Source organism: Wyeomyia smithii, chromosome 1, assembly GCF_029784165.1.
Source record: "Wyeomyia smithii strain HCP4-BCI-WySm-NY-G18 chromosome 1, ASM2978416v1, whole genome shotgun sequence".
Classification (NCBI taxonomy): Eukaryota; Metazoa; Arthropoda; class Insecta; order Diptera; family Culicidae; genus Wyeomyia; species Wyeomyia smithii.
In genome coordinates, this window is record NC_073694.1 from 22,705,379 (window position 1) to 22,721,101 (window position 15,723).

A 15,723-nucleotide genomic window follows, 5' to 3' on the forward strand; every position below is an offset into this window, starting at 1 on the left:
ATTTCTGTATCGAAAATACTTCTTTTTTTCTTCTTGTTGTTTTTTAATTTTTGGTTCAATGAATAAGAACCATGAATATCTGCTTACGGATTGAGATCTTTTTCAATTATTTCTCCGTTCCTTAGGATTTCGAAACTTGAATTTACCTCGTTGAATTTTAAAATGACCGTTTGAACTAACTTTTCATTACACATAAAAATGGCCCAGAAATGCACATTGCATGCTGGTTTATAACGTGAAAAATGTGATCGTCAACCTTTTGAATGTAAAAATGCCACTTAAATGCCATAGTGTATTTGACAAATTTTGTTTATATCCCAAGGAGAAACTTTTGATGCAAATAGATTATTGATTAATCTGCCTAAAAGTGAGAATTTTATCTATTTTATTACTTATCAAATCAAGGTAAAATCTTTAGAAAAGTTGTAGGTAAGTTTATGTAAAAACTTTGCTGAAGACACTTCGGTTCTATCTCATGAAAATAGACCACACAGGTAGTTCCATAAACGCACATTCTCAAAAGGTCTGAAAAAAAAAACAAATACCAATAAACTTTTTGGGGTGTGATTTAAGAGGCCTACTATGTCCTAGAAATTTTTTTTTATTTTTGAGAAATACATTATTCTGCCGAACATACTTTAAGTATATTTTCAACTTTTTCCTAGGTTCAATGACGTTTTTGATAAAAATGCTCTTTTTTAAGTCAAAACTTGTTTTAGCTGAGAAAGTGTTCAAGAGCGGTTTATGAAAGAAAAACAGGGTTTGGAACATTTTTTCGAGCATTGTATTTTAAATTTGTTGGTGTCAGTAGGATCGTAGCGCTAGCCCCGCAATTGTCCTGTACACCAACAGTCGGCTGCGAAGTCTGTGTATAATAAACAGAAGGTCAAGTTCCGAATCAGAATGTAGCACCAAGGCTTTGCTTTTTTATTTTAAATTTCACACAGATTGTTCAGGGGTCAAACTTTAGGTTAATTTTTTTCTATCAGCTACCCCGTTCCCATCCACACTATATCATGTTTTCTCGGCAAAATTAAATTTTTGTACGTTTTTTCAAACTTCCGCTGAGTGTAACGTAACTTATGGACACTCCCTAAATAATCAATAGTAAGGAGAAATGTTGACGAGATAACCAGTATGTTATTTATAGAAGTTTCCATACCAATTTACGAGTTATTTGTGACATAAAATAAATATGTACCTTATATCGAGGTAAAATGTACCTCATATCGAGTGACGCTATATCGAAGGTACCTTATAACGAGGGTACCTTATATCGAAGTTTGCCTGTAATGAAATTTATCTTTTCTCAAATCCGCAAATATGGATTTTTATTATATTTTGTAACAAAAAGCTAAAGAGATTACTGCCGATTTAAGAATCACTATTTTTTTAGCGAGACTCAAGTCTGCATACTCAAACAAAAAAACTGTTTGTACAATTTTCGATACATTAGTGATATGGAATAAATAACTTTCAATCAAATTTTTTCGCAGTCTGTCGTTAAACTAGTCTCGACACCCCATTGCGGACCATCAAAAAGTAAGCTTTAGATAACTCAAGATTAAGTTGATTTTATTATCAATTAGAAAGAGTATAACAACATAACCTTAAAATTGTTTTCCGATTTTGTTGGTAAACACTACGCAAAGGAAAAAAAATAGGAGGTTGTATCCAAGACACGACCTCATAAATGACGTAGAACTACGTACACTATTAACAAATGCATTGAGTGTTTCATTACCCTAGTAACACAACTGTTTTTATCAAAGTTTTATAGCGCTTTTTTGGCTGTATTGAGCGCTATAAAACTTTGATAAAACCAATATTTTTACTTGGGTAATGAGTTATAATGTCTACTAATGAAGGATTGTGAATTTAGTGAACCGGATTCAGCAGTTAGCAGAACGTGCCGAGTTTAAAACCACACACAGCACAAACACACAAATCATACCATATCATAGACACACACACATCATACCATATCATACAAACACATACACATCATACCATATCATAGACACACACACACACATTATATCATATTATACACACACACACACACACACACACATCATACCATATCATCATACCATACACACATCATACCATATCATACACACATACACACATTATACCATATCATACACACTTAATTTATCTCAGCAAACTTCCCAACAGCTGATTGAGCTCGGCCGAAGCTTTGCCGAAGTTCTTAAAAATTCTGCCGAGAACTTGTAGAACATTTCGCTGAGTTTATCAGCTGTTGAGCTCTCGGCAATAAAATCTAAGTGTGTGCACACATCACACCATATCATACCATATCATACACACACAGCAAGCAAGCGACCAATCAGAGGACATTTTTTTTTTTTTTTTTTTTAAGGGGGGATTTGTTAGTAGCTTAAGTATTTATGATAAATATTAGTAAATAATGAGTGTGTGTGTCCAATCACAAATGGTGACTTCTCAACACTGTTAGAAATTTGTAATTTTAATTGTTAGGATTTGTTTGCTTTCGCAATTAGGACTTATTATTCGTAGGGATTTAAACCTACTTGTCAGAGAAGGGGAAGTAAACTTACAACTAACTTAATTGCTAGCTTATTGGCTATAAAGAGAGCTTATCGTAGCAATTGAGGATTGCAACGATTTTTGTCGAAAATTGTTAATAATTTTATTTGACATAGCTTCTAATGGTTCAACACCAGTAAGTCTATGTAATTCGAGTGTACCAAACCAAGGAGGACGCTTCAAAATCATTTTCAGAATTTTATTCTGAATCCTTTGGAGCGTTTTCTTCCTTGTTGAACAGCAACTTGACCAGATCGGTACAGCATAAAGCATTGCTGGTCTAAAAATTTGTTTGTAAATCAAAAGTTTTTTCTTTAAACAAAGTTTAGAATTCCTGTTAATGAGAGGATATAAACATCTCGTATATTTGATGCACTTGGCTTGTATACTCTCAATGTGCTTTTTGAAAATAAGTTTTTTTTCATAAAGTAGTCCCAAGTACTTAACCTTGTCGGACCAACTTAAAATAACCCCATTCATCTTGACAACGTGATTATTGTTTAGCTTGAGGGAAGAAGCCCTAGGCTTATGCGGAAAAATTATAATTTGAGTTTTAGAAGCATTGGGAGAGATTTTCCACTTTTGCAAGTAGGAAGAAAAAATATCTAAACTTTTCTGCAATCGACTGCATATGACACGAAGACTTTTTCCTTTTACGGAAATGCTTGTGTCATCGCAGAACAATGACTTTGTGCATCCTGGAGGCAAATCAGGAAGATCTGAAGTGAATATGTTGTACAGGACTGGACCCAAGACTGAACCTTGAGGTACACCTGCTCTGACAGGAAATCTATCAGATTTTGAATTCTGATAGACAACCTGCAGAGTTCGATCAGTAAGATAATTTTTTAAAATTTTGATAAGGAAAATTGGAAAATTAAAAGTTTGCAATTTCGCAATCAAACCTTTATGCCAAACACTGTCGAATGCTTTTTCTATGTCTAAAACAGGCAGCTCCAGTGGAATAACCTTCAGATTTGTTAGCTCGTATCATATTAGTAACTCTGAGCAATTGATGAGTTGTGGAATGCCCATGGCGAAATCCAAACTGTTCATTTGCAAAAATTGAATTTTCGTTGATGTGTGACATCATTCTGTTAAGAATAATTCTCTTAAACAGTTTACTTATTGAAGAAAGCAAACTGATTGGTCGATAACTTGAAACTTCAGCTGGGTTCTTATCCGGTTTTAAAATTGGAGTTATTTTCGCATTTTTCCATAATTTGGGAAAATATGCAATTTTGAAGCAGCAATTGAAAATTTTCACTTAAAAATCCATTGTGCTCTCAGGGAGATGTTTGATTAGTATATTAAAGATTCCATCGTCACCAGATGCTTTCATATTTTTGAAATTTTTAATAATTGATTTGATCTCATTCAAGTTAGTTTCAATTATTTCTGCAGGTAAAAAATTCTGGGAAGAAATTAAATCAAATTGACGTGTGACTTCATTTTCAATTGGACTCACAAAATTCAAATTTGAGTTATGAACACTCTCAAACTGCTGAGCAAGTCTTTGAGCCTTTTGTTCATTGGATACAAGAAAACGTTCACCATCTTTTAAAACTGGAATAGGCTTTGAAGGTTTCTTAAGAATCTTCGACAGCTTCCAAAATGGTTTTGAATATGGTTTCAATTTTTCAACTTTAGTCTCAAAATTTTGATTTCTCAGAAGAGTGAATCTATGTTTAATCTCTTTCTGTAAATCTTTATAAATAGTTTTAAAAACAGGGTCACGAGAACGTTGATATTGACGTCTGCGGACATTTTTCAAACGAATTAGAAGTTGAAGATTTTCGTCAATTATTGGTGAATCAAATTTCACTTGAGCCTTTGGAACAGAAAAATTCCTGGCATCAACAATTGCACATTTTAATGCTTCCAAAGCGGAATCAATATTCACTTCGTTTTGCAAATCAAGCTCATTATTGAAATTTCTCTCAATATAATTTTTGTATCTTTCCCAATTAGCTTTGTTATAATTAAAAACAGAGCTCATAGGGTTTAAAACTGATTCATGTGATAAAGAAAAAGTTATTGGAAGATGGTCAGAATCAAAGTCAGCATGTGTGATCAAATCACTACATACCTGACTTTGATCTGTTAGCACCAAATCAATTGTTGAAGGGTTTCTTACAGAAGAAAAGCATGTAGGACTATTCGGAGACAAAATAGAAAAGTATCCTGAAGAACAATCATTGAATAAAATTTTGCCATTGGAATTACTTTGAGAATTATTCCATGAACGATGTTTAGCGTTAAAATCGCCGATTATGAAAAATTTCGAACGATTTATGGTGAGTTTTTGTAAATCACCTTTAAAATAATTTTTCAGCTCGCGTGTGCATTGAAATGGTAAATATGCTGCGGCAATGAATAAAATCCCAAGTTCAGTTTGAACTTCAATTCCCAAAGTTTCAATTACTTTCGTCTCAAGATGGGGAAGAGCACGATGTTTGATTCGGCGATGAATAACAATTGCAACTCCACCGCCGGAACCCTGAATCCTATCATATCTATGAACCACGTAATTGGGATCATATTTTAATTTTATGTTAGGTTTCAAAAATGTTTCAGTAATAATTGCAATATGCACATTATTTACTGTTAAAAAATTAAAAAGCTCATTCTCATTGGCCTTCAATGAGCGAGCATTCCAATTTGATATTTTAATTGTTTTATTTAAAATCATTGCTAAATTTTAAATTAGAAACAATTTTAATAGTAAAATTTGTGCCTATTTGAATGGCTTCAAACATTGATTTTGCCTGCAACATGGCGTTCATAAGATCGAACATTGCCTGTTGCAAAAAAGAAAGTTTACCTGCCGTAATAGGCCCCAGGCAGTTGACATTAGAAAAAATATTTTCGGCAGCAATATTAGCTGGAGTAATAGGTGTACAATTATTTTCTAGCGTGTTTTGCTTACCCATATTAACGGTCATTTTCGAACTACCAACACTAGGCGGTATAATGTTCGAACTACCTGTAACCTGTGCATAAGTTAAACGGGTATGCAAAGGAGTAGGTAAACTATGCGTCACTGGTACACTTGGAGAATTTTGTTTTGAAGTTGGTTTTAATTGAGAAATTGAATTTTGTTTACCTTGCCTTGCCTTAACAATTGCTAAACGGACTGGGCATTGATAAAAATTTGACATATGGTTGCCGTTACAATTCGCACAGCGAAAATTTTTACTCTCTTTCACAGGACATGTGTCCTTTTTGTGAGAAGAGTCTCCACAAATGAGGCATTTTTGGTCCATGTTACAAAACTTTGAACCATGGCCATAACGTTGACAAACACGGCATTGGGTGATATGCTTTTCACCTCCGCCATACTTCCTATAAATTTCCCACTTTACACGCACATTATACAAAGCATGTGCTTTTTCAAAAAATTTTAAGTTGTTAACCTCATTGCGGTTAAAATGAATTAAATTATTAACAAGGGAAATTCCAGTTCTCTGACTGTTTTCGCCTCGTGATTTTTGTTTCATTAGAATTACTTGGGTAGGGGCTATGCCAAGTAATTCTGTTTAAGTAAGTTTGATCTCATCAACGGTTTGATCGTTGGTGAGACCTTTCAAGACAACCTTGAACGGCTTGGCGTTCTTGGTGTCATATGTAAAAAATTTGTACATCTTGTCAGTTAAATACTGAGCAAGACGATCACGACCCTTTACTGAGTCGGCTAATAAGCGACATTCACCTCTACGGCCAATTTGATAGGTAACTTTAACGTCAGAAACAAACGTTGAAAGTTCCTTTTTGAATATATTAAATTCAGAAGAAATAGTTACCACAATAGGTGGAACTTTCTCCTTTTTTAAAGATTTTATATTTTGTATAGTTTCATTATTGGTAACTTCCATTTCACCAGCTTCTTGCTCAGGCAAAATATCAAAAGGATTGTCACTACAGACACTCGAAGTGTCAGAAAGTGATGCCTCTCTTTTCCTCCCCGCAGCGATGCGAGGTTTCTTTTTCTGTCCAGCCATTTCAGGTGATACGAAAAAAGTTAAAACAAATGTCAAATTCAAAAGTAGGTAGTCTTGAGAAAGACTGATGGGAAATAACTTTCAGGTAGTCTTTAAAAGACACACTGACAAAACACAAACTTTGAAGCTATAGGCAGTCAAAGACCCACAAGCAACAGAAAAAACGTCTGATCTGTAGGACAGTTCAAGACGCACTGAATCAGAGGACATTATTTTTATTTCAGCAAGGCTTGACAATTTTCAATAGTGCAATAGTTCTTAGAGTCAAACAACATTTTTCTGCATTTGGGCAGATGCGTGTATAATTTTCCAATCGATTGCTGCAAGAATGAAGAAAATCGGTTGAAAACCAACCGACCTATAAGCATTTGAAAAGGGACAAATTTCGTCCCAGTTTTTCAGTTTGCATCCCTGTGTGGTATGCTAAAGTAAAACGTAGTTCTTCGTCAAAATCCTCAAGTATTTTGGGGCTCATTTACCACAATTTAAAATAAAAATAAAGGTTGCTATTCTAAGCATTTTTAGTGATTACGGTCGAGGTGATTAACTTATACATTATTACTGGATAATTACCAAGCCAGAGGAACTCAACGCAATAATTTATTAGAAGTTTAGTGATTCCATTAAAGGTGTGCTTAAAAAGTATAACTGGCAGGAAAAAAACCAAATTTATTATAATCAATCGAGGGCGCTTCAAGCACCCAAAATTTTCCCTCAAATGCTAACAAATCCTCGCTGCATAAAACCATCCAACAGGCTAAGACTGGGGGAACGCTACCGGTATGAACGCTTCGAGTATGAAAACATAAACAAGACCGGTAAAGTATGCGCGCGGTGGTAGCACGTTCCGGTCGAAAGTTAAGCTTCAAGAGTTTCTCGCATCAATTTAGGGCTTCGATTTCTGTTTAAATAATTTAAAAACCTCGCAGCATTAAAACCACCGAACCGCGACGACAACGACGACGACGACGACGACTATGCTAGCGTTAGCGGCTTCATCAGAGGAATTTCAGGCAGGCTTTTCCGCTTCGCAGCATGCAACAGCGGTAAAGGGCTCCGCATACTAAGTACCTCCTAGATTTACTACACCGCCAGAGGCGCACGTGCTGCGGCCATTTCTGATTGATAGTAATCTCCCGCAAGAAATTATGTTAGCGCTTTTAGCGGATGAGCGATTGTAGGTTAACACAGGGCGGGTTTCCTAAGATATTTTTTCGCGCGACTAAAAAGCTTCGAGTGTTGTTACTATACTCAGTTCAACAAACAAAGTGATGGGTTTGAACGATGATAACGGGTGTTACTGGACTTTGACATCGCTCTTGAGATGTCCACCCGATAAGGGGAAACTAATTGAGCCCTATAAAACCACTTTGGCTGGGTGAACAATCTCACAGTGAAAATTATGTCTCAATTCGACCAGACGACACGTACCTGGAGCGGTCCACGGCAGCCGCCGGTCCTCAATCCAGCCGCCAGCCTGGGTCAGGTGATTGCGAACGTTCTCGAGCGGACGCCGGAAAAGGTGTTCCAGATCTGTGCCGACACCGAAGCGGTTATGAGCTGTGGCGAACTGCGAACCCAAATGATCCGAGTGGCTTTGAATCTGAGCAAACGGTGCAATGTGTCTAAGTATGATATGGTGTGTGTGGTGGTGAATAACAGTGCCTGTGTGACTCCGCTGCTGCTGGGTTTCTTCCTGTTGGGAACACCGGTTCACACGCTGGATGCCTCGTTCGAGCAGTCCGATTTGGTGCATCTTATGGGCATCACCAAACCGAAGCTGGTTTTTTGTAACCAACACAATCTGGGTAGGGTGGAGCAATCTTTAAAAGAATTAGAGTCCGATGCTCGAATCATGGTTCTGGACACGCCGGAAACCGAAAAGCTACTGTTTGATCCGGTGGAAGGCGAGGTTGGATATCGTGCTCCCTATCTGGGCGATTCAGATAAAACCATAGCAGCGATTGTTTGTTCCTCCGGAACAACCGGCCTACCGAAGGCAGTCTGTCTTACGCATGCCCAACTGATTGCCCCCTACCCGTGGCTCACCAATCTGGGCATCGATACGATGCTATGCTTCAGTTCTCTCTACTGGGTGTCGTCGTTTCAACAGCTGATGATGGCTCTTTTCAACGGCCACAAACGAATCACCACGACAAAGCCTTTCAGCCCAGCGTACGCCTGCGAACTGATCGCCAAATATCGGGTTACGAACATTTTCACCCCTCCCCCGATGCTGGCCGATTTGGTGGTGTATTGCGAGACTCAACGGGTGACGTTGCCCTCGCTGCGGGTAGTCGGATGCGGTGGAAGTTCGCTGCCGGAATCACTGCGCCAGAGGGCCAATGCGTTGCTAAAGCCAAACGGAAAGGTTTACATGGGTTATGCGATGAGCGAAACTGGCGGAATCGTTTCGATCGATCTGTTCGGCAAACCCAACTCGGCCGGTGTGCTCATGGCGAATGTCACTGCAAGGGTGAAAACCCGTTTATTATAATTTAGAGAGTTGTAAAATTTTATCTTACCTCCGCTAGATCGCCAACGAAGACTGGGATCTGCTCGGACCCGAGCAGGAGGGTGAAATTCAGGTCCACTACGCTCACCCCTTCTACGGGTACTACGGTAACGAGGCGGAAACGCAAGCCCTGCATACCTTCGATGGGTTCATCAAAACTGGTGACGTCGGATACTTCGACAAGACGGGCTTCCTGTACATCACCGACCGCAAGAAGGAAATGCTCCGCTACCGGGGCTACCAGATTGCTCCGGCCCAGCTGGAAGCGGCTCTGATGGAGCTGCCGGGGGTGGAGCAAGCCGCAGTTGTCGGTGTCCCGGATCCGGATCCACCCCATGTCGATTTGGCAACGGCTCTGGTCGTACTGTCGTCAGCAACTTCGCCAAACACGACGCCAGAACAGTTACAGAGCGTATTTAACGAGCGAGTTCCCGACTACAAACGGCTCCGGGGTGGACTGTTCTTCGTCAAATCTCTACCGCGAACAGCCAACGATAAGATTAACCGTCGCGAGGCGACCGCGATGGCTCGAAAGCTTTCACAACTTTACAACGATTAACGATCATCTTAATTATTTTCGTTCTTGTTTTTATTTTTTCTGTCATGTTTCAATTTTTTTGCTGTTTTTTTTTCTTCACTCTAGCTTGTAAATTGTGTGGTTAGTTTCATACCGTGTAACAATTGGCTTCTGCTTCTTCTGTTGTCTACTTTTGTGTCCTTTCAAAAAAAAATTAAACTACTTGTCGCAAATCGCTAGGAAAGGGTAGGAAAGAAGTCGGGAAAAAAATAAATAACCATCTTTCTATTCACTACTTAGCTAGATAAAACTGATAAATAAAGAGAAAAAAATAGTAACTTGATAAGAGATTGATTGATTAATAAGTTGATGTGCGCTAAGTTTGTTGCACGAATATATTAGGAAAAAAAATATCAGGAAAAACCCCACAGTATGCTATCTTCCTCACGAGCACACTTAAGTCGGAAGGTAAATAAATGAATCATGTCTAAGAATGTGTTGTCTTATCGTTCTAGTGGTATATAATAAGTGGGGGGGAAATATTTCTCGCATCGTTTCCCTTAGTTTGAACGATTGAATAATAGGAGATAACTGGGAAGAAAGCCAACGTTTTTTTTTTTGTTGGTGTTAGTTTTTTTTGTCTCCTTAGAATCCCCGTTTTTTTTTCTTCTTCTTTATGTTACTGTCAATAATGTTCATATTGCAAGTACTATCCTAGTAATAGCCTATACGTCCACTAACTTCGAATTACCTATAAGTCAACGTTTCGATTTCCAACCTAGTTAATACCATGGTTTAGTTTTAACGTTCAACCTGTCCGTCTAGGCGAACACTGCTGTTTGCTGTGCTTGTTTTTTAATGTTATTTTTTTCAACTTTTCTAACTTTATGTATAAATTGATTACCTACACTAGGAGCTAGTTTAAGCATTTCCTTTTGTACACTTTCTGACTAAGATCTGTTTTTGCGTTGTCACTCGTTCGAATCTTTGCTAACCCCGTCCGCTCCCCCGTTTTTCATATGCACGATAACAGTAGTTGCCACAGTTCAGCAGCATGAACAGAATAAGTAGGTGTGACCATTTTCTACAGTTCATCGAATCAAAAATTATCGGGTGTGACATATATTATAAATTTATCAACAACAACATGACCGACGTGAAGTGAAATCAAGATTCAATACTTCAAGTGTTGGAAGTGGTCCCCGTGGTTCTGTGGTTAGCGATGTCGGTCGGCTAGCTCTCCCACACGGTTGTGATATCAAGTTCGATTCCCGATCAGGTCGAGGAACTTTTCGAGCTAGAAATTTTCTCGACTCAGTACTGGGGCACGGTGTATCGTTGTACTTATCCTACAACATGCAAAATGTGCCGAAAACAATATCGATAACGAATTCTCTCAACTAATCTAGTTGATCGAGACCGCATTAACCCCCAGGCTAGCGTGCGATATTGTATTGTGTTGGAATTATACCCAGATTAGTATTTTAGAGATAATTACAAATAGAGTAATTTTTCAACCAGGTTGATTTTTTTGCACATTTTAATTTTACAAAGAAAAATCTATTCAAAGTTGTTAACTCGGCAGAAGATCGCCGTAACACGTTTTTGAAGATTAGTATAAATAAACCTTAGTTTATCGAAAAAAAATTTAAAATAGAGGTTGAGCACGATTAAATTTGGACACCCGAAATGACCAGTCTTTTCGCTTGAAGTGCATACTTTTTCTTGTTTCATCTGAAACTCAGTACTAAACAGTACTAGAGGAAATTGATGGCGTGAAACAAAATGCATTATGAATAAAACGAATTTACTGACACTTGGAGTCAAAATAAACCACTATGCGGAATTCCCAATTTGGTGCCGATTGTAGCACCCCTCGATCTGTAGTACCCTTCACTTTTTTATCAAAGTGTCATTTTTCGTTACAAACCCCCATTTTCTTTCATTTATGGCTACAAATACATAATGTCTAGGAATAAACAGATACATTGTTTTTGGATTAAATTAGTCAAGGAATCAAAAAAAAATCGATTTGAAGCGGCAGTGTTGCCGGGTATGTTCGGGGTACGGTGGTACTGTTCCACAATATATATCGTATCACATTCCACTGCCGACTTATTCTATTGCTCATCCCTAACTGACTTTGGTCTCGACTACACAGGTCTATAAGAGTTATCAGCATCAGCTGACTCTTCTATGTGTGATGAGACATTCCTTTCAGTCGCTTGCACAGCAGTGTGTGTAGTTAGGGATGAGCAATAGAATAAATCGGCAGTGGAATGTGATACGATATAGATTGTGGAACAGTACCACCGTCCCCCGTAGTTTAATTGGTCAAAACACCATGCCGGGGACAGGGAGATTGCGGGTTCAAGTCCACTCAGGATGCGGTATATTTTTCCAAATCTGTATCATATTTCCAGTTCGCTTATTTTTCGCTTTCCCTACTACACATACTGTTTGCTTGATGAACTTGTGTGTTACCGGGTAAAAGCCTTTGTTAAAAATAGAAATTTAGTTCGAAAAAGACTTCAAAGTCAAATTGTTCAATTTTAAACGTTAACTAAGCTTTCTGGTTATCGAAAAAAAATTGCCCCGGTGTACCTTAGTCAAACCCGAAACCGTTGAAACTTTTGTACTTTTTGCACACTTGAGATGGAATGACTTATAAGTATTCCATACCTACTTCAATCGGTAGAGTGCCCCGGCAGACTGCAAAAAATGGACACGGAAAAGTTCGGACACACAAGAAATGCTTTTGTCTCAAATATTTTTAATTATTTTTTCTATGTTTCTAATACATTGCTTACTACTGAAGGTTTAAGCTTCCATGCGTAACGCTAATCGTTACTTTCTTTTCCCACTTTTCTTTGCTCCTTTCTTAGCGTTACATAATTTATCGTAACCGTTTGAGAAGCAAAATATGAGGTTGAATATAAACCAGGATTTCAAATCAGAATCTTTTCAAAACATCAAAAGGAGCAAAAATTGGAGCTGAAAACCTCTGAAACCCATTCAAAACATTGAATTAGTTGATTATCACTGTATACATTGGAGTAGAAAATATTATAAAAATCCTTATAATTTTATATGGCTTTAGAAACCCTTATTTATTGGAAAACGTTTCTACGCCAAATCAGTTTATTATTTTTTATTATTATTCAATTCAATTGCAAATTAACCACGAGTAAAATCCAGAAAACCCACATTAAATTGCATCACAGAATAAATTACCCATTGAGTATTTTATCTTGAGAATTTGAATAAAAATTGGCGTCACCCGAAAAGCAATGTCGCGAAGTGATTTACAAGCAAGCGTGTCGTGGGAGTGTTTAACAAGCGTGTCGTGGGAGTGTTTAACCGGAATCTGTCCAAGTCTTTCGTTCAGAGAGCCAAGGACCAAATCGTGACGAACAGCAAAATGCGGTGAGAAAGTCGCGGGCCCCGAAACTGTATTCCCAGATGCTGACGAAGCTTAAAGGTGGTCTCCCAACAGCTTCAAGAGCTACTGTTCTTCACCGCCCAGCACAAGATTGATGTTTCGGAGGAAATAAAGAGGCAGCAACTGTCAAAGTTTGTCAATAAATACATGATTTGGCAAGCGGTTAGTGACTACCGGGACTGTAAACGGAGAGATCTACCTCAAGGAGTTTCTACAGAAGCGTCTGCTTCCTCAATTGAACCAATACGAGGGCCCTACGATCGGTCGAATCTAGCTTCGTGCCACTATTTAATTTATGTCCTGGAGTGGTAAGAAGCCAACGCAGTCACTTTCGTACCCAAGAAAATGGACTCCCCCAGCGCACCGGAACTAAGACCTATCGAAAAATATTGGGCTTTTATGAAGCAGGCACTACGAAAGCATCCCAGGGAGGTCAAATCTGAGGAAGACATGCGAAAAATGTAGGCAATTTATGTGATTTTTTCAAGGATGCTAAAAATGAACACGGGCTAAGGATGTGGATGTGTTCTAAGTCTATATCACATCCTTAGCTCGTGTTCATTATTAGCATCCTTGAAAAAATCACATACATTGCCAAAAAAAAAAAATGCCCATATTTATTTGCCTGCTTGACATCTTATACTTGATGTACCACAAAGATGGACCAACTAGTTTCCATAAGAGTGGTGACAACTTGCTGTTCGTTTTTCGTTGCCCAAGCAATCGATTTTCATATGTTGCATTTACATAAGACCCAACTCTGACCCGGCTGTTTACTTAAAACATGCGTCTTGTGTTCAACAACTGTGTGAAATTGCTGCTTCTACCGATACTGTCTTTGCTTTAGGAGACTATAACTTGCCCAGGCTCTTATGGAATTATGATGCCGACATAGATTGCCTAATTCCTGTTAATGCTTCCTCGGAACAGGAAATTGCTTTAACACAATCCATTTTGGCATGTGGATTACAACAGGTTCAAAATGTGCGTAATTCAAACGGAAGACTTCTTGACCTGGCTTTTGCAAGCAACACTGAGAGAATCGAATTATTCGAGTCACCTCGTGGAATTTTAAAAATTGACAGCCACCACAAGCCGTTCATTATCAAATATGATTATTTTCGAAATTCTGACGACACCTGGGCAGATCGATCTCACTACGATTTTGAATCATGCGATGAACCCTCAATTCATGCTCGGTTAAGTTCTATTGACTGGGAATTGCTTATGGAGAATTGTAACATTGACGACGCTGTCCTCCGGTTTTACGAAACTCTCTTCAACATTATTCACGATCACACTCCTATTCGACGACGTAGAGTTCGCCCACGTTTCAATCAACCATGGTGGACTTCCGAGCTCCGGAATCTTCGCAACAGATTACGTAAGATAAGGAAACGTTTCTTCAAATCACGCACTGAGGACAACAAGCGATTGCTTCACGAAATGGAGGAGCTCTACACCGGTCGTCTGAACGCAATATTTCATGACTACATATCGCGCAATGAATCGAACGCCAAGCGGGATCCGCTCTCGTTCTGGTCATTCATCAAAAAATTGAGACGGAATAGCGGTATACCTCAGGATGTATCCTACAGGAATATCAGCGCGGACTCCACTGATACGGGTGTTGAACTTTTCGCTAAATTTTTCAAAAACGTATATTCGGACACCCAACCCACCCATTCACCGGACGAACGTCGCGAATGGTTGGATAGCATAGCTCACTACAACGTGAATTTACCGCAATTTAATGTTTCTGTTGATGAGGTTCAATAAATGCTAGTATCATTAGATGCTTCTAAAGGTCCCGGTCCGGATAATCTACCGCCAGCTTTTGTTAAGCAGTTTGCTACTAGCCTCGCCTTGCCCGTATCGATTTTGTTCAATCGTTCGCTAGGTTGCGGTGTGTTTCCGACAGTGTGGAAAATTGCGTCTATAACGCCAATACATAAAACTGGAAACATTCATAATGTTGAAAATTACCGTGGTATTTCAATACTTAGCTGCCTTCCAAAATTGCTTGAAAAAATTGTTTACGACGCTACGTATCGTTCTATTCATCCAATCATATCTGAACATCAACATGGTTTCGTGAGAAAGCGTTCTACAGTCACGAATTTGATGATATTTATTGACTCGCTGATAAATGGTATTGAAGAACGACGACAAGTTGATGCAATTTATGTGGATTTCAGTAAAGCATTCGACAAAGTACCACATGCACTAGCAGTTGATAAGATGAGGTGTATGGGTTTCCCTAACTGGGTGACTAAGTGGATACTGTCCTACTTAACCGATCGCTCGGCCTTCGTATCAATCGGTGGTACTAAATCTTCCTGCTTCAAACAACCTTCAGGTGTGCCACAAGGCAGCCATTTGGGACCATTAATATTTATTTTGTTCGTAAACGACCTGTGTACCCGTCTACGCTCCTCAAAACTCATGTTTGCGGATGACTTAAAAATATGCCGTGTAATTAAATCCAGACTTGACTGTTGTGCTCTACAGAATGATATTGACGCACTTTTACGCTGGAGCACATTGAACGGCATGCAGGTTAATGCCACTAAATGCTGCGCCATCACCTTCAGCCGCTTACACAATCCTTTGCATTTTGGTTATACAATAGGTTCCAGCAGTCTTCCCCGAGTGAATGAAATAAAAGATCTGG

General features: G+C 38.6%; 1 protein-coding gene across 1 annotated transcript; it reads left to right on the top strand.

Annotated features, from left to right (window-relative positions):
- The first annotated feature begins 7,971 nt into the window (after window positions 1–7,971).
- On the top strand, window positions 7,972–10,132 carry LOC129718805 (uncharacterized). The gene is made up of 2 exons (XM_055669900.1): window positions 7,972–9,051; window positions 9,110–10,132. The coding sequence occupies exons 1-2, from the start codon at window positions 7,978–7,980 to the stop codon at window positions 9,647–9,649; spliced, it is 1,614 nt and encodes a 537-aa protein (XP_055525875.1). The 5' UTR covers window positions 7,972–7,977; the 3' UTR covers window positions 9,650–10,132.
- Window positions 10,133–15,723: the final 5,591 nt, after the last annotated feature.